Below are 23,497 nucleotides of genomic sequence, written 5' to 3'. Positions count from 1 at the left end.
AGTAGTTTAAAATCAAATGTTCAGGGAACAATAGGCCTGATATTGAGCAGATTGAAATATTACATTAAGCTAAAATACGATAAGGAAGTTCAGTTTCATAAGTTTTTAGCTAAATTCAAAAGACTCCATAAAACATCATGATTCAATTAAATTACCAAAATAGCTAACTGGTACTTTTTCCATCTACATATTATATGATCAATCTTTTTTTTTTTTTTAACTTTCACACAAATATTCAAGCTAATTTTCTTTTGCATTATAGAAAAATTCATGCCAATTTTATTTCTCTTTTCCCTCACTCCCTCTAATTTTTCTTTAAAAAAATTCAAACCTAGTAGTATCTCATTGTCTTTACACAGATTTTTTTTTTTTGTGGGTAGTTTATCGGAATTTAAATTGAATGAGTCTTGGCTAAAGTATCAGAATTTATTTGGAATGAACCATGGCCGGATTTGTATAATAATTTATTTGGAATGAGTCTTGGCTAAAGTATCAGAATTTATTTGAAATGAGTCGAGGCTAAAATATCAGAATTTATTTGAAATGAGTCGAGGCTAAAATATCAGAATTTATTTGGAATGAGTCGAGGCTAAAATATCAGAATTTAATTGGAATGAGCCGTGGCTAAAGTATCAGAATTTATTTGAAATGAGCCGTGGCTAAAGTATCAGAATTTATTTGAAATGAGTCTTGGCTAAAGTATCAGAATTTATTTGAAATGAGTCTTGGCTAAAGTATCAGAATTTATTTGGAATGAGTCGAGGCTAAAATATCAGAATTTATTTGGAATGAGCCGTAACTAAAGTATCAGAATTTATTTGAAATGAGCCGTGGCTAAAGTATCAGAATTTATTTGAAATGAGTCTTGGCTAAAGTATCAGAATTTATTTGAAATGAGTCGAGGCTAAAATATCAGAATTTATTTGAAATGAGTCGAGGCTAAAATATCAGAATTTATTTGGAATGAGCCGTGGCTAAAGTATCAGAATTTATTTGAAATGAGTCTTGGCTAAAGTATCAGAATTTATTTGGAATGAGCCTTGGCTAAAGTATCAGAATTTATTTGGAATGAGCCGTGGCTAAAGTATCAGAATTATCATTTCAACAATTAAATAAATCATTTCTTCAGTTAAATATTACCCCAGAAATCTTTCATTTTTTTTTCTTTTCTAGAAACATTTTAGGATTCTAGACAATTCATTTTATAATAATGCAAATGATACATACAAGAACTATTTATTTTCACATACAAGAACTATTTATTTTCACATACAAGAACTATTTATTTTCACATACAAGAACTATTTATTTTCAACTAACAATTTTGCTTGATGTTTTACCTTCAGTAGGATAAATTCCAATTTTATTAAAGAAGTTTTCAGAAGTGATTTAGAATATTTATTTTCATATATCTAGGTATCTATGTATATATATATAAATATATATATTCTGAAGAGTCGCCATGACGCGACGAAAGCGCTAACGGAGAGTTTTTTTTTTTTAATTTTACTTTTATAATTCGTCCGTAAGGATAAAAACAATTTATTATCTATATAAATATATATATACATAGTTTTAAAATTAGTACAGAATTAGTAAGAAACATTTTGATGTTTTGTACATGATGGCTGTATAACTTAAAGTTTTCATCTAAGGAGTAGCAAATTACTTCACTATAAGATAATTTTCATATCCATTATCTTTTTAGTGATTTACAATGTAAGCAATCTAATGAGTAAGTATCACAATATCAACATATTGTCGTTAAAACTACACATGGTATTATTTTAGTTATATCCTTTTCCTGTACAGATATGTCAGTTTTATTACTAAAACTTGATAGATTTCAAAGGTACAATTTTATTTCTATTAATTTCTATTATTTTTCTTTGAATCAATTGAAGATCCAACATGAAAAAAATACTCCTTGCAATGTTCACTACATTGAATACATTCTGATAATAAGCCATATGACTATGATAGATATATGACAGATATATGATAGATACACTTTTACGTTTTGAGATCAACCCTCCCCGCACCTGTTGCCTACTTTTCGATGTACCTATACGTAACAAACAGTTTGTAATACTCACATATGTGACACATGTGTAGGATACAAACATGGTTGTAACCTTGACACGAACCGATTGAACGAACCGATTAAACGAACCGATTACACGATCCGATTATGTAACTGAACACGTTCTCTCTGTACCGAAGTTTATACCAGTTTTTTTTTTCAAAGTTAATGAAAAACTACTAGTTTAATTATTCTCGTCCTGTCTGTCTCGTTTTCACGCTGGCATGGTAGGCGGTTTGTACAGTAAGGTGCGCATGTCATACTCAACTATAAATAGATTTTGTTGAATCTAACAATCAAATTACATTTCCGATTTTATTATTATTCCCAAGCAGTAGAAATTTATTTAATACATTAAAACAATATTTTAATTCCTGAAAGGCATATAAATTATATTGACACGTGCACATACTACTGATTAAATCTACATAAAGCAAAATTATTAGATATTAATATAAATATATATATCACTTAATATTTTCATTTATTTGAATATACCCAGTTAATTTTTGCAATAATATCTAAAAGATGATTTTTTTTTCTAAAAATATTTAAAAAAGTTATTTTTGAAGAAGATATATTTAAAAGATAATTAGTATGCAATGTTCCTAGTTTAAAAATTAAAAAAAACTACTTTTTGAAGATTTAAAGAAAACAAATATCTCTAAAAATAGTTGTGTTTGACAACATCAGAAAATTGTCAAAAAGTTATCGAATCGTTATCATAGATTGGTGTCAACACGCCATTTTCATGACGAACTCATAAATTGCCACGAGACTTCAACAGCGACACAGCGTGTAGTGTATGTAGATACAGAAAAGTCATGTGACCACTACCACAATGCAAGTATAGGGTTGGTGCATGTCTGAGCCAACGCTCTTTCGAGGGAAAAAAAACAAGAAGGAAAGTGCTGACAATACGTTCGACTGATAATCTTATATTGTTGGTTCAACAAGAAATCGAAACACGATTAAATACAAACATTTTTACAGAAATAGGAGCACAGAAAAAACACAAGAAAATTAATAGAAGAGAACTATTTCTGCAGATATATTCCTCAAATATCTGGGAAGGGAAAATGTTTGTTTGAAAAGCATTCAAGACAACCATAGTTGCCAAAAGTAAAGCGGGCCATCGCTAAAGAAATATAAGTATACAAAGGTGGGCTTATACTTTTCCACATGAACTTTACGCAATTCTAGTAAAAACATTCACCTAAATATATAATACTCAAGGAAAGAAAGCTAGATCGCAGCATTTCTATATGGCGGATGCTATGTAAAATAGAACACCTTACCTTTGAAATATGTTTGTAGAAATCTGGAGGCCGCCCCGCGGTAGCATAACCATGGAGCCTGGTGCATGGTGTTTGGAGCAACCCCCGAATCAGAATAAACCAGACTTTGTTCAAGCATTCAACAGGTAGAATGACGTCTTATCGTCAAAATTCATCTCCTAATACAACATAATTCCCAGGTTTCACGCAAATATTGTAAATCGCGACGTACACTGTAAGTTCTAATCGTGTAAAGGTTCAGAGGAAGTTAGAAGGTAAATAAGAAGCATTCCCCTGCATTCATTGGTTCCTACAAAACATGACCGGTACCGGTAGCCATAGTTGATAAGCACGGGTATGTCGAAACATATAACTCCTGTAAACATCGAGCAGAAAAGACAAATAGAATCGATCGATACAATATACAAAATGGCAGGCCGCACAGTTATGGGTAATTTTCATACATATATTTCATCATTAAAAATTATTTTCCCTAAATTTTGATAAAAAGTGTAGCAAGACGAGACATAAACAATCGTCACTGAGAAACTTGACAAGCTCATGCCAAGTCTGAGCCCCCTATCATTTACCTTCCATGGACAAAGTCATTTACCCCTTTTCTATGTTATCCTCGACCAAATTTTCACATCGTGGTCAACGGTAAAAATATGAACTATTAACAAAGTTTCCATTCCTATAAATTTACCGACACCAGACTTCATAAAAACGTAAGTCGGCCAGAAAACAAGACTAGTATACATTGTATATGTAAACCACCATTGAGTACAGTATAAAATTGTATCTGGGTTAACATTCAACAAATCGAACGAAGAGTCTCATTCACCGATTTCCCTCCCAGAATCAGACCCTGAAATGCCAGAATAAAGTCTTACCTTGCAAATACAGCAACAAAGAAGATACATTCGGTGGATTTTTTAACCATTGGTTGTGTATCATTCTAATCTTGACCTCAAACCTTCTATGCACAAAATGTATTCATACGAAGACGTTGCACATGCGCAGTTGCACATACATAAAAAAACTTTGTATGCCGTACTTAGATCCAGTACGCCTGCATGTTAGATAATATGGTACTGTCGCTACAACCAGTAATGGCATACATATCACATTGTGCACGGTGCTGCGCTCACTGCACAACTCCACGACAAGAAATGACAACACACTTTCATCTCACAAATGCTGCTTCAGAACAGGTAGTGCACATTTTCTTAATCTGTGAATAATACCGGTTCATTTGCTACTGGTGCATACACAATGCACCAAACATCAAAGAAAGCCAGGTCCACATGTAGCAATTATAGTGTCCAGTCGCAGGTACACAACAACTATCTACCGTGAAATCCAAAATCACACATAAAAAAAAATCTTAAAATATTCATATGACCTCCAATGACCCTGTTTAACTTATTAATATGCACCAAACTCTACAACATGAAAGTTGCAGTACGTGCATTAGGCTTATCCACGCCTAGTAATACATTACAGGAATGTCTCGTCTATATTACCGCGGAATCAAAGTCAACTCTACAAGATCATCCAACGTTCACCAAAATCCACATTCACCAAATGAAGACGAACCAAACTGTATAAAAGATACGGGGAAATTAAAAAAGATGTACCATGGTTTGTTACGGATCTGTTCTACAGTAGATATGTACATGTAGTGTTTTAGATACATGCAGACATTACTGTTTCTCCATTTTGGATCCAATCACGTGTCCTTCATGTTTAAACCCTCAGGACTGAAAGAGCCATATAAAAAATTCTCACATGCTGTTTGGTGTTTGTAGATGTGTATCAACCAATGTGCACGCAGGTGCTGCACTCTTCACACTTGACTTACCTGTAGCACTGCGCCTCCCCCCTTGCGACATGTAAATAAGGCGATGGTAGGCGTCTTTTACTTTTTTTATATGCCCCTATTACATAACATCCCCCCCGCATTCCCACAATCAGCTGTATGGCTTACCTTGCCTCTCTCAGTAGTATATACACTACGGAAGACGATGCTGTATCTATATTTTTTAACCGTGAGGGATCGTACGTATATTGTGGGATCCCATGATACCACCAGAAGTCTCAATACATTCACATTTGACAGTCATGCGCAATTGCACAATGTAAAAACAGGAGGGTGCATCAAAAACCAGTCAGGCGTAAAACCTTGTGCATATAAAACACACATACTTGTTTGTCGTGTCCAGCCATGCGTGTCGACACTGCACACCACTGCACCGCAGACAGTACTATCATAAGGAACACTCTCTGGTCATAGAAGCAGCAGGTCAAATTCTTATTATGCTAGACATTTAAGATGCACAGTTGCACATAAAAAATGAGCCTCACGCTCACCGAACTACTTAGAATGCAACACTAGACTCCGCCCCGTTGCATTTTATATGTATGCACATAGCACAGTAGTAGCATGTTTTTTCACCGAGTCTGTCTATACATAAATAAATACAATTTTATAACCGTATCAAAATTCTTTTTATAGATATCACAATCAGACATGTAAGATGTAGAATATACTGTGTTTCTTTACATTGATATGTTACTGTATATCACAAACAACTCTGATCAATATAGTTAGAGGCGGACAAGTCGTCGGAGTTAAAGGGAGCCGTTGTACTGGCCTATGTGTACCCAAACGTAATAGATTTGAGGGACAGACTGTTATTTGCATAATTCTGCAGTATGACAAGCTAACAGGTGAGAGCACTTCAGACTGTGTAGGACAAGTCTGCACTACCTGTCTGGTAACCGGCACGCATACACATGCAGAAAAAATCAGCTTAACCTCGAGGCTACAAATTTAACATATCTTCAGATAAAAATGACACCTATGGCTAATTTTGCTTATACCTCACAATTCTATACCACAAAAATGATGTTATAATTAACCAGCTGTATATCCTTGAACATTTATGCATAAAATATAATAATAATAATATTTGATTTTTTAAAATAGTTATATTAAGCTAACTAGATACTGCTAAAGATTTCACAGTTTGATTTCATTATTTTTTAAGTGGGATATATTTCTCACATAATATTTTTTATATAAAAATCTTGCCAACTTCAGATACAATAGACCACAGCTGTACATATTTAATACGATTTCTATTTATAATTGATACGGTGATGTTATTTTTAGATATATAGACGTAATATTTCCACATGCACCTAGAACTTTACGCAAGGATTGACAACACATAATTTGCATATTCATATGGCAGTCTGAATATCTGATGCTATCTATGTCTCAACAATGAATAATATTGGTGAATTAAATATATAGTATGTGTATAGCTATATATATATACTGTATACACGTATACCTATATTCCAGACAAATTTCATGTGCCTTGAGTGATTTACCTGTAAATAATTTATTACCTGTCCTAATTAAATTTTACACCTGGATGACCAGGTATACTAATTTGTATGAACATGCACAATGTTTGCAGACAGTGTATACATGTACAAGTGCATTCCATGCCAAGCAACAAGACTACGTTGAACCAAGGCGGGAGGGGGTGGACCGGGAGGGGGCGAAACGGGAGGGGGCAGACCGGGAGGGTGGCGGACCGGGAGGGGGCAGACCAGGAGGGTGGCGGACCGGGAGGAGGCGAACCGGGAGGGGGCGAACCAGGAGGGTGGCGGACCGGGAGGGTGGTCAGGATGTAACCCTTGGTGACTGATCATTAAACAAAGGTCAGAAAAGACAGGATCTTTGTCTCTTCAGTTAGGTTACAGTTTTAACTAGACAATTAAAACTCTGAAATCAAGCTATCAAACTTAGGTCATAGAACACAGGTGGTCTGTTGGACAGGTAAATATGTAAATAGACAATAACCAGGGCAGTCTGTCAGTAAACACAGGTGGTCTGTTGGACAGGTAAATATGTACAGGTCAGACAACACAGGTGGTCTGTTGGACAGGTAAATATGTAAATAGACAATAACCAGGGCAGTCTGTCAGTAAACACAGGTGGTCTGTTGGACAGGTAAATATGTAAATAGACAATAACCAGGGCAGTCTGTCAGTAAACACAGGTGGTCTGTTGGACAGGTAAATATGTACAGGTCAGACAACACAGGTGGACTGTTGGACAGGTAAATATGTACAGGTCAGACAACACAGGTGGACTGTTGGACAGGTAAATATGTAAATAGACAATAACCAGGGCAGTCTGTCAGTAAACACAGGTGGTCTGTTGGACAGGTAAATATGTACAGGTCAGACAACACAGGTGGACTGTTGGACAGGTAAATATGTAAATAGGCAATAACCAGGGCAGTCTGTCAGAAAACACAGGTGGTCTGTTGGACAGGTAAATATGTACAGGTCAGACAACACAGGTGGACTGTTGGACAGGTAAATATGTACAGGTCAGAAAACACAGGTGGTCTGTTGGACAGGTAACAAGATGGGTACACAATTTATTGAGATCTAGTAAGGTGAGATGTTTGGTTGGATTTGAGAGTGTTAACTTGTTTTTAAAAACATCTAGTAAGATAAAACTTTTGTCAAAAACATTGTCAAATAAATGAATATCTTTGTCTGTGTTTTACTACATAATATATAAGATCTATATAAATATTTGAGTAAATAACTAATGATTATTGTCACGTGATGAATGTATGGGTTCTGATACACTTCACACAGTGTCAGACGCCTGCATCAACTTAATTAAGACTGAGTATTTGGAGAGAGTTATCTCCCTGTTAATGTGAGTGACCACACAAGCCAGTCAGTTTATATGACAGTTGATTTGGCATCCAAGGTCAAGGTGACACAGACCAATTACACGGCTGTAACTCAGCTTTAACAGTTGTATGAGTTTTTATCGGACTTTAAAGCTGATAATATACATATAAATATAAATATAAACATGTACATATCTATAAATAATTAAATAAAATAAAAAAGTATTTATGAAATTCACATTTATTTCATAAATTTGACAGATTTATTTTAACATATATTTAACAGGATTAAATTTTTGATATGAAAAAATGACTACAAAATTTAAAAGAATCTTTCATTACAAAATAAGTGTCAAAAATTGGATAAAATACTGAAAAAAGTCAGTCAATAAAATTTTCTGATGAACACAAAATCTACTGGAAAGTTTGTCATGCATGAACATTTGTGTTTTTTGGTTCCTTCAGAATCACAAAAATAAACAAAATGCCATTGGTTCAAATACTTGCTGTATATTTTCCATGAACATTTGAAAATGTAGCTCAACATCATCTTCAATCTATCTATAAATTCCCATGATTTTTTCAAAATACTTTCCCCTTCCCATACAAAGAGTTACCAAAAAAGAAAAAGTAACAAAAAGACATAAACATTCTCCAGTGATCAGTCACTTTCCACAAGCTTGTCCGTAACTCTCCCGCAACATGTAGTCCTTAATTTCTGCAGTTTGTCTAAATCTATAGTTCTCGCGATATCCCACAAAGAAAATCCTCTAAATATAATCCCCCCCCTCCCAAAACATGATCTTGTCTAAAGTTTTAAACCATCCTTTTTCATACCACATTTCTGGAGTAAAAATTTGTCCACAAAACATTTCTCTTTCACAATCTATTTTTCTCCTTTGAAACACCTTATTGAACCTTATACTGTTTCCTCAAAAATAATCTCACGAAACTAAAGAATTAAAACTGATGACAGATTTAATAATCTAAGTTTAAAAGTGTCTGTAATACAATAACTGATGTGCATCTGAATTGATTTGCCAAAAACAATTCACTGAAGTTGTGTAAATTTGACTCAAAAATGATCTTAAATGTTTATTGTTTACTTAACTGCCATTTTGTTTCATCTGGAAACAACAAGGTTATGTGTTTTATATTGAAAAAAAAAAAAAAAAAAATGAAATTACTTCTGATAAAGCTAGAATTAGAATCAGTAAAGGTAGTGGTGTATCTAGAAGGTCACAACAATTACCCTTGGACATTACTCCCTAGTGGTGTCACGGTAAAGAGTTGGTGTATCTAGTAGGATACAACAATTACCCTTAGACATTGCTCCCTAGTAGTGTCATGGTAAAGAGTTGGTGTATCTAGTAGGATACAACAGTTACCCTTGGACATTACTCCCTAGAGGTGTCATGGTAAAGAGTTGGTGTATCTAGTAGGATACAACAGTTACCCTTGGACATTGCTCCCTATTGATGTCATGGTAAAGAGTTGGTGTATCTAGTAGGATACAACAATTACCCTTGGACATTGCTCCCTAGTAGTGTCATGGTAAAGAGTTGGTGTATCTAGTAGGATACAACAATTACCCTTGGACATTACTCCCTAGTGGTGTCATGGTAAAGAGTTGGTGTATCTAGTAGGATACAACAATTACCCTTGGACATTGCTCCCTAGTAGTGTCATGGTATAGAGTTGGTGTATCTTGTAGGATACAACAATTACCCTTGGACATTACTCCCTAGTGGTGTCATGGAAAGAGTTGGTGTATCTAGTAGGATACAACATTCACCCTCGGACATTGCTCCCTAGTGGTGCCATGGTAGAGAGTTGGTGTAACTAGTAGGATACCACAATTACCCAGGGACATTGCTCCCTAGTGGTGTCATGGTAAAGAGTTGGTGTATCTTGTAGGATACAACAGTTACCCTTGGACATTGCTCCCTAGTAGTGTCATGGTAAAGAGTTGGTGTATCAAGTAGTATTTTTATATGGATTTAGCAAAAATGAAATGAAGTTTGTTATATAATTAATTTTATGTCTGTACCTAAAAGGAATAACTATCTATGTGTAATTATACTATGGCATTAATTCATTTCACGCATTGATTAATTGTGCAATACCCCAAAAAGACCAAAAGAGCAAAAACTTCATCTATAAAAGGAACACTTCCTTGTGACAAAACATCTGTAAATGCTGCAGAACTCGGGAGATGCTGCATATAGGGGAAAAGAAATTGATGCGGCCCGGTTAAATGCATGGAGGTAAATGGAAATTCATCAGAGAACCTTGCACATTTCATTATGTATTTGCATTTGCCAGAAAGAAACTATACATTTTGCATGTATTTTTATATCATCGATTTTCCTTCGAGTTAGCTGTGTGCACGACCTTGAAAGCTTCAAGGACCAAACTATACTTCAAGAAAATTTCCAATTAAAAAAAAAGCTGCCCAGCTGAACACGTACTTTAATGAATACATCTCGGAGAGGAAATTCTTTTATTTCAACAAAAATTGAACAAAGTCGCAAATGAAAATGCTCCTAACCCACCTGCACAATGAAATTCCATCGCCCTTCGCTACAACAAAGGCTGTCTGAAATTCCATAGCTTTTAATTTACATTTTCAACCCTTTTTGTATTTCTGAAATTTTCATTACAAAGAGGTTTCAATGCATGTGTCCATGTTTATTGAATTTATTGAACAAATCTATCAATCTGATATGAAACTAAGAAAAAAATAAAAATGAAAGAAAAAAAATTGGAAAAAGGCTAAAGATTACATTGACAAATTAGTGAGGTAGTCGACCGTTCATGTGATTTTATATTAAACACACATATCTCAGTTTAGACTAAATCAGTAGAGATATATTTGTGAAACTTTTATGTCCTCACTCCAGACTTCAAAAAAGAACCTAGCATATATAAAAGCCATCCAAATCATGTCAAAATTTGCAAAAAAAATAAAAATAAAAATGTTAAATTTAAATAATGTTAACAAAAATATAATTTGGCTGCATAGCAGTGACAGACAAAATAATAGAAACCTTTTATGTCTCGAATCACGCTTTTGCGTAGGAAATATAAAGTTTTAAAAGTGAAAGAGCATTTAATATTATACTGCGAAGAAAGAAGGCAATTATGCAATCCAAATTAACATTTTAAAAATATTTGTAACATTTTGAGCCAGAATTCACCTTGAATGTATTGATCAGTACTACAAATACTGCGGATGTACACCGGCAGTATGTTACAAACGAAGTCATTAACAAGTTAAATATAATGAAATAAATTAAAATTTTAATACAAATTGAAAAAAAAAATTAAAAAATAAAAGCTTGTTTGCTACATCTGTGTCCAAGGTAACACATCAGTTTGATATTTTTATATTTTTTTTAATTTTTAATGACTTTATTTCAGCATTTTTACTGCCAATTATGTTAATTTACAATATATATTACATTTTGTAATACACTGAAAACAAAACAAAGACTATCATTGACAGCTTTTGGAGACATTCCCTTTTCAGAATAGATGTCCGTTGTCTTTATTTCCTTTCAACAAACATGAAAAGTCCGAGCAAATTTGAGATATTGAGATGAGATTAAAGGAATATTCCATACAAGTTGGACAATTTCTGGCAAATACAGGGACAAGTTCTGACTAAAAGGGACAATTACTGACTTATAGGGACAATTTCTGGCAAATAGTCGGGGACAAGTTCTGACTAAAAGGGACAATTATACTGACTTATAGGGACAATTTCTGACTAAAAGGGACAATTATACTGACTTATAGGGACAAGTTCTGACTAAAAGGGACAATTATACTGACTTATAGGGACAATTTCTGACTTATAAGGACAATTTCTGACTTATAGGGATAGTTTCTGACTGGAAAGGACAATTTCTGACTAATAATGACAATTTCTGACTTATAGGGACACTTTCTTACTTAAAGGGATAGTTCCTGACTGCAAAGGACAATTTCTGACTAATAGGGACAATTTCTGACTAATAGGGACAATTTCTGACTTATAGGGACAATTTCTGACTTATAGGGATAGTTTCTGACTTATAGGGACAATTTCTGACTAATAGGGACAATTTCTGACTTATAGGGACAATTTCTGACTTATAGGGACAATTTCTGACTGATATAGAAAATTTCTGGCTTAATTTCATAATTAGTTTCTGGGTAATTTCTGGCTTATATGGATAATTTCTGCTTACATTGGTAATTTCTGACTTATATAGATAATTTATGATTTATATGGATAATATGTGACTTATATGGGTAATTTCTGGCTTATATGGGTAATTTTTTACTTACTGCTCTATTGAAACGTTCTTTTTTAAGAACGCCGATGTAGCACAGCGGTATAAGCTGCGGGTATTTCTGGCCAGGCGATTGGGTGCCGTAGATTGTGAGTTAAATTTGAGGCCCGGTCAGGGCAAGAGTCATAAAGTTGTCTTCCTTTGTCAGTTGGGTTACTATGTTATATATATTTAAGTCTAGCTCAATCAGGGGATCATTTTCTCGTAACAATGAAATGCCTTGGCATCAATTAATACCCTATCACAGATTTTTTTTTTAAAGAAAATATATATGATACATAAATATAATTTTTATAATCAAATTGACAGGTTTTCATTCATCAGCAGCTCTTTGGTTAACAACATTGCGATAAGAAATTATTTGCAGGATGTACAAATTTTACCCAGAATACATCACTTTTCATTCAGATCTACTTGGCTGCTTGGATTCACATGGGTGATATGGCTTTGTATTTTACATGTATCTTTCTCAACAATTTGTGCATTTTAGTCACAGTTTAGTGACCTCTGACAACACAAGATTTTCATCCATGATTTTATTAGCTTTTAGCTCTGACATGTCTTCATAACTATAGCATGAATAACTTGTGTAATAATTAAAGAATATACCACCCCGGTATAGCTTTTAGCTTAAGGAGGTATGTTACCCACCTCCGTTTCAAACACACTGCTACAAAAAAGCTCAGCATATTAGGAGTGGGACGACTGGTTCGCCCGTTGTCAGTATAATGTGACCGGGTGGGGTGTGCTGCTGGGTGTCTTCGGCAGTATGCCCCAGTGAGGTAGCACTATAAATCGGCAAAAGTTCCGGCCTATCACAAGGAGACTTAACACGAACATACCGCAGCCTCCCAAAACACACATACGCACTCCCCACACGCATGCATGTCGCACGCACGGGAGGCCGTCCTTAAATGACCTTAGCTGTTAATAGGACGTTAAACAAAATAAACCAAACCAAACCAAACCAAACCAAACCAAACCAAATATATTGTAATTAATTGAGCACCCATAAAGGAAGTCTTCACAAACATTATCAGTTACTATAGATATACTCAACAAAGATTCAAACTTTGGAAAATAGAGGGAGATAACTCATCTCCAATTACAGAAGAGCTTATACAATATTTAAATTAATCAACTACACATATAGAGAAGTTCGTCCAACATACATTTGTCAGTTATTTTAGTAATATGTATACAGTAGTCGCTAGTTTTTCAGTTTTTTTCTGTAACACATACATATACATAACACAGGGCAGTAACAACATGCTAATTTTACTTTGATCGAACGAGGGCATTTTACGCAGTTTATTTTAGTCATAAAGTGACACTGCATAATCCACAGTGGAAGGGAAGTAACTCTATTAAATTGATCATGTGATGATAAAATACAGTTTTTGTAGCTGTTAGTTTCGCACTTTAATACTGCCAAAACTGACCTGGACAGTGTGTGTTATTATCGTACAGAATGGATGATTTGTTTCAGGATATAGATTTCAAATTAACAACATAGCTATGGTATGTCAAAATTCTCTCAGGGTGTCAAAGGGCTAACCCTAACATGGCACGCACGAATATTACCTCCCGAACTTACTTACTTAGGTAATAATTGACCTATCACCATCATGGTTCAATGACGGATCTATTCAATTCTGCGACTATAATTAATGGGTGAAAGGAATAGCTAGGTAATCACCAGGTCTAATAATTAAAACACCTAGAATAAGTGTCGATCTGACCAGGTGTTATAATTAAAACACCTAGAATAAGTGCCGATTTGACCAGGTGTTATAATTAAAACACCTAGAATTAGTGTTGATCTGACCAGGTCTAAAACACCTAGAATAAGTGTTGATCTGACCAGGTCTAAAACACCTAGAATAAGTGTCGATTTGGACCATCACATCTAGAGTGCTCACAGTAAAGTCGACATTAACAAACGCAATATGTACTCGGGAGTTGATAATATCCTTTATTCATTAAAGTAACAAAATCAGCAGGCTCTTGTTACCGATCAAGTACAGTACACACTTTTGAATTAACACTGAAATCAATGTTTACTGTCTAAAAGCAAAGCATACTGGCTATTGCTAAAGGATTCATGTTCCCTACCACCCCAACTAAAACAAGTAACAGTACATGACCTTCACCAAAAATCCCCATAACTCTTACTTGTCCAAGATATTACAGGCCTTTATCATTGTGTTAAGTTTAATTAAAATTCCTCTAGGAGTGAAGCTGCTAGAGTGCTGACAAACTTGTACATATGTATACCTACAAGAATGGTGGAGAGCAAACCTATATTCCCCTCGGTTTCACCGGTAGGGATCTTATGAAATGAGTCTTTTTTATATGGGGCTTAACTGTCGTAGCTGGTGGTTAGCCCAATCAACAACAATTTACCGACGCCAAGTGTAGCATTCATGAGGGAAAGGAGTCTTGTCCACAGCATTCCACCATCACCACAGCAACGAAAGGTGTGGATTGCAGATTAATGATCGAGATACCCAACACTTAATTGGTAAAACCGCACACCTCAGATTTTCACCTCAGGTAGTATCATTGTGATTCTGTACATCTTTAATATCATATTACCAAAATGTTTGGTGATTATGAACATTAGCAATGTACAAAATTGACTGAAATGCATCTACGTTTACTAGGAAACAAACAAAAACAATTTCAATTAATTTGCGTTTATATATTTATCTAACATTTATACCGTCTAGACAGCTTCATGGGGAAAGTCGTTTCTGTATGTCCTCACAGCACCAGATTTCAAGATTTCAGCAGAACTTTTACCCCCCATACATAGTTGGAAAAAAAGCTGAATTTATAAGTAACTCTTTGAGCCTTTATAATAAACAATAAGATTACATACAAGTACAGTGTAAATACCAGAAGTATCTGCTATGATTAAGTAATATATGTGAAACAGCAGGGTCAATTTAACCTGGACTGCCATTAATATGACAGGTGGCTCCATTAGCCACAGTAATTTTGTACCTATCAATGAATTATAGAGGGATGTGATAAATTACGAGGAAGATAAACAAGTGTATGACATCAAATGTCTTTTACAATGGTTAATAAGCGTAAAATGAAACACTGGACTTTTATCTGTGTTTTCTCTGAGGTAAAGGACATTCAATAGCAGAATATGCCGAGGACGCTTAACAAATGATATCAGAAGTAAGTGCCACTCATAAAAACACTTTCCAAACTTTCATAGTCAATTAAATGCATAAAAAATATATCAAGGTGCTTTAAAATTTTTAAAAATTTAAGCTTGCAATGAGACCAGAAACAGTTTAAGCTTTAACTTTCAGCTTGAAATACATCCCATGGAACACTACACTAAATATAACTAGAGAAAACTGATTTATTGACTTCCTGCTGTGAGAGAGAGGTTAACAGGCGACAAAGTAATGTGGAGTTTTATGTATTTCTCAACGCAAAATTGATGTTTCCACATAGATTCAATATTGGATCAAAATTATGAAATTAAACCATACGGAATGCAATTATGTAGTAGTTAAAAGTCTAAATTGCATCACAATTTGAAAATAAATCATCTCAGATGAAAATGCTTTTTAGTTTTACTATCATGATCAACAATTATGATGGTCTGCGTTTCGGTCCAGATTCATGCTTTGTGAGCAGATTAAAAAAATCTGAGTGACTATCATTATTCGTTTAGTGGAGCTTCGGCATGTCCATGAATAAATCTGTGAGCTAGATTTCCCATATGTTGCATGATCAGTCATAATATATACCATCATCATTTTGAACTTTGCCAATGATTCAGAAGAACTTTGAACATTTTAACTTCCTGGTTGATAATGAAATAGACATATATGCAGTGTCTTTAACGAGTTTTCATTTCATGCAGGATTTGAAGAAATGGGTCGAAAGGAGCAAAAGTTAAAACTTTGAGACAAGTTTCATAAAAAGTCATATTAACTGAAAATTGATTTAAGATACTTAATTATCATATAACTGAGAAACTTACATTTTGACAGGTTTTACTGTTAAATTGTGGAGAACAAAAAAATTGTGAACTTTATATATTACAACAATTATGAAACAAGTTATATATTAATCACGCTTTTTGGCCCAGATGGAAGCACACAATGGGTGTTACTATGGGAGGTAACCGGAGTACCCGGGGAAACCCACGGGCAGGTGACCCCATACCTTTTTACGTCCGATCGGGGAATCGAACCCTGGCCTCCTAGGTGAAAGGCAAGTATGGTACCACTGTGCCACTCGACCACAACAGAACAAAAACATACAGAGGTAGCCATTTTGTTGTGCCATTTTCAATTCATGACGTAATTTAACGTCATTGTCTATCATGACATCACAATAGGATTTTGAACACCACAACCAATGTAAAACACAACAGTGTATAGATCACTAGTGATGAATGCAAAAATATTACATTTTACTTCATAACAGTTTGATAATATGATAAAGTAGTTTTCAGACTACAAGGAAAGAAAGCGTTATTAGATTGATGAGAAAAATCTTAGCTACAAACTTTAAATTCAGTGGTGCCTTCCTACAGAAAGAAAATTACGATTTAAGATGCTGAGTCAGTATTTTGGATAAAGCTAGGAATAAAGTGTTACACAGACAACCGGAGGAAGTCTTGGTGGAGTTGTCGGAACACAAGTTAATTGTCAGTAGTTATAGCATACAGCTTTTTATTATAAGTTTTACTTTAACTGTTCTCTATAGTTTTCAAATGATCATGACAATCAGTTGCAGGAAGGGGAATTTAAATCAGTAACATCACACATCCACAAGTTATACTATTGCTATAAGGACAACTCTACAATAACTTTATTGGATAAATTTTCTCATTTTTCTCTTTTTTTGTTGTTGTAAAATCATATCCATTAATATAAAGCTTTTGTCCTGTAGAAACATTAAACGACGACAATAAAAAGATACATGGATGAGATATGAGTTAGGCAGTACATTGATGCAGGTACTGTACAGTGAGTAACGCTTTGTAGTTTGATACACATATTGATCTGCACAGAGAGGGGGCAGGTTGCAATAGGCATGCAGAATTCAACTCCAAGTTGTGGTGAGGAAAAAAAATCAATAGTTACAAAACTGTATGTTACTGCAAAAGATGTCCCTATCTGAAAAGATGCTGTGGACAGATTTACGACAGCGCATTCCCCTGCACGTTCTTGATGAATTGATTCTACGTCATCGCCATGACAGTCGCAAGAAAAATCTATCTGCAGATCAGCTTCGAGATTTTAGAAATCAGATATGTTGAAGACCAAACAGAAAAATCAGTATGGTGTATCTATATGTCATCGGAAGTAATATACACTACAGTATGTAACAATATATATATACATACAGTATATGTAATGGAATATGTATTCTGATTGGTCCTCTCTTTACATGTTTAATATCTATCATCTGATTGGTCACCTCTATATATCATGATTTATATCTGTCCTCTGATTGGTCATCATCTCCAACAACTCTAATATCAGTTCCCATTCTCATTGGCTAGCACTCCATGTTACAAAGAGTCAGTATAAGATATAGTGATTAGTAAGAAGATTAAAAGAAAAAAATATATGGAATACTCACTGAAGTTGGCTGGCATGTGGGGACTAGCATGCTTCCACTTGAATAAATCTGAAACAACAAAAGATCATTAATAACAACTTATCAAAAATAATTGTGTATAAATCATTAGTCCAAAATAGGGAACTCCAAACCTTTACACATCAGAGATGTTGGTTAAACAAACACTAGGCCATTCATTAAACAGCAGAGATGTTACTTTTCCCCTGCCTCAAAGACTTTTGTAACACCTTTCCCTACCCGCACAGACCTCTGTCACACACCTCCCCCTCCCCCAAAGACCTCTGTAACACCTCACCCTTCCCCACAGATCTCTGTATCACCTTTCCCTCTCCCACAGACCTCTGTAACACCTCCCCCTTCCCCACAGATCTCTGTATCACCTTTCCCTCCCCCAAAGACCTCTGTAACACCTTTCCCTTCCCCCACAGACCTCTGTCACACACCTCCCCCTTCCCCACAGACCTCTGTCACACACCTCCTCCTTCCCCACAGACCTCTGTCACACACCTCCCCCTTCCCCACAGATCTGTCACACACCTCCCCCTCAGACCTCTGTCACACACCTCCCCCTTCCCCACAGATCTCTGTCACACACCTCCCCCTTCCCCACAGATCTCTGTAACACATTTCCCTCCCCCACAGACCTCTGTAACACCTCCCCCTCCCCCACAGACCTCTGTATCACCTTTCCCTCCCCCACAGACCTCTGTAACACCTTTCCCTCCCCCAAAGACCTCTGTATCACCTTTCCCTCCCCCACAGATCTCTGTAACACCTTTCCCACCCTCAAAGACCTCTGTATCACCTTTCCCTCCCCCACAGACCTCTGTAACACCTTTCCCTCCCTCAAAGACCTCTGTATCACCTTTCCCTCCCCCAAAGACCTCTGTAACACCTTTCCCTCCCCCAAAGACCTCTGTATCACCTTTCCCTCCCTCAAAGACCTCTGTAACACCTTTCCCTCCCCCAAAGACCTCTGTAACACCTTTCCCTCCCTCAAAGACCTCTGTAACACCTTTCCCTTCCCCAAAGACCTCTGTAACACCTTTCCCTCCCTCAAAGACCTCTGTAACACCTTTCCCTCCCCCAAAGACCTCTGTAACACCTTTCCCTCCCCCAAAGACCTCTGTATCACCTTTCCCTCCCTCAAAGACCTCTGTAACACCTTTCCCTTCCCCAAAGACCTCTGTAACACCTTTCCCTCCCGTAAAGACCTCTGTATCACCTCCCCCTCCCCCACAGACCTCTGTAACACCTTCCCCTCCCCCACAGATCTCTGTATCACCTCCCCCTCCCCCACAGATCTCTGTAACACCTTTCGCTCCCGTAAAGACCTCTGTATCACCTTTCCCTCCCCCACAGACCTCTGTAACACCTTCCCCTCCCCCACAGATCTCTGTAACACCTTTCCCTTCCCCAAAGACCTCTGTAACACCTTTCCCTCCCTCAAAGACCTCTGTAACACCTTTCCCTCCCCCAAAGACCTCTGTAACACCTTTCCCTCCCCCAAAGACCTCTGTATCACCTTTCCCTCCCTCAAAGACCTCTGTAACACCTTTCCCTTCCCCAAAGACCTCTGTAACACCTTTCCCTCCCGTAAAGACCTCTGTATCACCTCCCCCTCCCCCACAGACCTCTGTAACACCTTCCCCTCCCCCACAGATCTCTGTATCACCTCCCCCTCCCCCACAGATATCTGTAACACCTTTCGCTCCCGTAAAGACCTCTGTATCACCTTTCCCTCCCCCACAGACCTCTGTAACACCTTCCCCTCCCCCACAGATCTCTGTAACACCTTTCCCTCCCCCACAGATCTCTGTAACACCTTTCCCTCCCCCACAGATCTCTGTAACACCTTTCGCTCCCGTAAAGACCTCTGTATCACCTTCCCCTCCCCCACAGACCTCTGTAACACCTTCCCCTCCCCCACAGATCTCTGTAACACCTTTCACTCCCCCACAGATCTCTGTAACACCTTTCCCTCCCCCACAGACCTCTGTATCACCTTTCCCTCCCCCAAAGACCTCTGTAACACCTTTCCCTCCCCCACAGACCTCTGTAACACCTTTCCCTCCCCCAAAGACCTCTGTATCACCTTTCCCTCCCCCAAAGACCTCTGTAACACCTTTCCCTCCCCCACAGATCTCTGTAACACCTTTCCCTCCCCCACAGACCTATGTAACACCTTTCCCTCCCCCAAAGACCTCTGTATCACCTTTCCCTCCCCCAAAGACCTCTGTAACACCTTTCCCTCCCCCACAGATCTCTGTAACACCTACCCCTCCCCAAAAGACCTCTGTAACACCTTCCCCTCCCCCATAGATCTCTGTATCACCTTTCCCTCCCCCAATGACCTCTGTATCACCTTCCCCTCCCCCACAGACCTCTGTAACACCTATCCCTCCCCCAAAGACCTCTGTAACACCTTTCCCACCCCCAAAGACCTCTGTAACACATATCCCTCCCCTAAAGACCTCTGTAACACCTCCCCCTTCCCCAAAGACCTCTGTAACACCTTCCCCTCCCCCACAGACCTCTGTAACGCCTTTCCCTCCCCCAAAGACCTCTGTAACACCTCCCCCTTCCCCACAGATCTCTGTAACACCTTTCCCTCCCCCACAGATCTCTGTAACACCTTTCCCTCCCCCAAAGACCTCTGTAACACCTTTCCCTCCCGTAAAGACCTCTGTAACACCTTTCCCTCCCCCACAGATCTCTGTAACACCTTTCCCACCCTCAAAGACCTCTGTAACACCTTTCCCTCCCCCAAAAGACCTCTGTAACACCTTTCCCTCCCCCAAAGACCTCTGTAACACCTCCCCCTCCCCCACAGATCTCTGTAACACCTTTCCCTCCCCCACAGATCTCTGTAACACCTCCCCCTTCCCCACAGATCTCTGTAACACCTTTCCCTCCCCCAAAGACCTCTGTAACACCTTTCCCTCCCCCACAGACCTCTGTAACACCTTTCCCTCCCCCAAAGACCTCTGTAACACCTTTCCCTCCCCCACAGATCTCTGTAACACCTTTCCCACCCTCAAAGACCTCTGTAACACCTTTCCCTCCCCCAAAAGACCTCTGTAACACCTTTCCCTCCCCCAAAGACCTCTGTAACACCTCCCCCTCCCCCACAGATCTCTGTAACACCTTTCCCTCCCCCACAGATCTCTGTAACACCTCCCCCTTCCCCACAGATCTCTGTAACACCTTTCCCTCCCCCAAAGACCTCTGTATCACCTTTCCCTCCCCCACAGACCTCTGTAACACCTTCCCCTCCCCCACAGATCTCTGTAACACCTTTCCCTCCCCCACAGACCTCTGTAACACCTTCCCCTCCCCCACAGATCTCTGTAACACCTTTCCCTCCCCCACAGATCTCTTTATCACCTTTCCCTCTCCTAAAGACCTCTGTAACACCTTCCCCTCCCCCACAGATCTCTGTAACACCTCCCCCTCCCCCACAGACCTCTGTAACACCTTTCCCCTCCCCCAAAGACCTCTATAACACCTCCCCCTTCCCCACAGACCTCTGTAACACCTCCCCCTTCCCCACAGATCTCTGTCACACACCTGCCCTTCCCCAAAGATCTCTGTAACACCTTTCCCCTCCCCCACAGACCTCTGTAACACCTTTCCCCTCCCCCACAGACCTCTGTAACACCTTTCCCCTCCCCTAAAGACCTCTGTAACACCTTTCCCTCCCCAAAAGACCTCTGTAACACCTTCCCCTCCCCCAAAGACCTCTGTAACACCTTTCCCCTCCCCCACAGACCTCTGTAACACCTTTCCCTCCCGTAAAGACCTCTGTAACACCTTTCCCTCCCGTAAAGACTTTTGTATCACCTCCCCCTCCCCCAAAGACCTCTGTATCACCTTTCCCTCCCCCAAAGACTGTAACACCTTTCCCTCTTCCAAAGACTGTAACACCTTTCGCTCCCGTAAAGACCTCTGTAACACCTTTCCCACCCCCAAAGACCTCTGTAACACCTTTCCCACCCCCAAAGACCTCTGTAACACCTTTCCCTCCCCCAAAGACCTCTGTATCACCTTTTTAACAATGTAGAATCTCTCAAGCAGATAATAATATTTAAATCTATTCCCTCATTTAGTTTAATTGTGCCACAGAAAGGCCACTTTTATGGAATTCTTCAATTTCCCTTGGCTTTATGGAGGCTCATAATAGCGATACTAGGTTTCATTCCCTGAAAGGACTAGAATTTTAAATCATAAATGTCTTTATTTTCACAAAAGGCTTCTATTTCAAAATATTGCATATGCATGATGTCGAGACACATAATCTATAATCATATATTATGAATATGTTAATTACAATTGAATATTCTAAAAACCGATTACGTAATTTTCACAGAGAAATCTATCTTTATTGCTACTGTGTCTTGTACAAATTATTAAAGAAACTTTCAATATCCTGATGCAGGCCTTTTTTATATCTTCCTTTGGGAATTCAGGGATAAAAAGGTAATTAATCTTTTCAAAGATAATTACTACATTTCCCTTTCATGTCGTTTATCCAGTTACAATACACTCTAGAGATCAGGATTTTGACCTTGCATGACCTTGGGTTGAAGGTTTGTCATTGTGACCTTGACATGGATATCCTGAAAGTTTGCTTCTATAAAAAACAGACAGGGTCACAATAAAGTGGAGAAGTTGGCTCAAGGTTCTATTTTCCTGTATAAATTTAATGCAAAAAAAAGGTGAATGAATTGGAAAAATCTTTGAATGGATTAGAAAATTGTTACCATTTTCACCATACTTCGGACCCTGACTGTATGCTGGGTGCTTGAGAATAAGTAGAGGAAAAGAGGGCCACTGTAATGTTAATGTTACCATGTTTAAAATAGAGGGAAATGTGTGCTTATTAGGACGATATATACACATGTGTGCTTATTAGGACGATATATACAAAGTCAAGAAAAGGAAATAAAGAAATAATTGAAAGGTTTAAGACCTTATTAAATGAAATGTTTAGGACTGTGTCATAATTTACAATGAAAGTTGCTTCATAATCATCATAAATAATTTCAAGTCCATCTTGACTGGAGTGTAGGACTGAAAGGGGAGTGGAACTTATCAATACAATATAAACATATATAATATGCTAATTTTGAACAGGTGTGTGAAACTTTAGACTGGTAACACTGTGTACCTAACATTGATCTGGTTGAAGTTGATGTAACTGTTTCATTTCCAGGAAGTGAAAACACAGCTGACGCTAGATAAAATATCGTAACAATTAAAGTCTAAAAATAACCTGCATGTACATATACAGGTGAGAGAATAGTGACAGTCAATCCAGGGTATTGATTGACTCGTCAGATTATAGAAACCAACCATACTATCTGTTACATTAAAATAGCCTTTGGAATATTTGAACAGGTTTTGAAATCCATTTTCTACAAAAACAGTTTTATC

At 37.6% G+C, this 23,497-nt stretch overlaps 1 protein-coding gene across 4 annotated transcripts in view; it reads right to left on the bottom strand.

The window, feature by feature from the left end:
- Nucleotides 1–23,497, bottom strand: part of LOC117314663 (zinc finger protein 793-like) — a 306,489-nt gene that overhangs the window by 76,027 nt on the left and 206,965 nt on the right. For 3 of the 4 annotated variants that reach the window (XR_004529560.1, XM_033868744.1, XM_033868745.1), the window contains one exon: nt 18,062–18,109. Coding sequence is in view for 3 of the 4 variants with exons in the window: in XM_033868744.1 (XP_033724635.1) it covers nt 18,062–18,109 (48 nt within the window). In the remaining variant the exon portion in view is untranslated. Of the gene's footprint in view, nt 1–3,381; nt 3,737–4,253; nt 4,652–18,061; nt 18,110–23,497 lie in introns of those variants that run through there. The other variant, XM_033868746.1, reaches the window with a different exon arrangement.

This window comes from Pecten maximus, chromosome 16 (genome assembly GCF_902652985.1).
Source record: "Pecten maximus chromosome 16, xPecMax1.1, whole genome shotgun sequence".
Taxonomy (NCBI): domain Eukaryota; kingdom Metazoa; phylum Mollusca; class Bivalvia; order Pectinida; family Pectinidae; genus Pecten; species Pecten maximus.
Note: the sequence above shows the minus strand (reverse complement) of the source record. Positions and strands in the feature narration are given on the sequence as shown.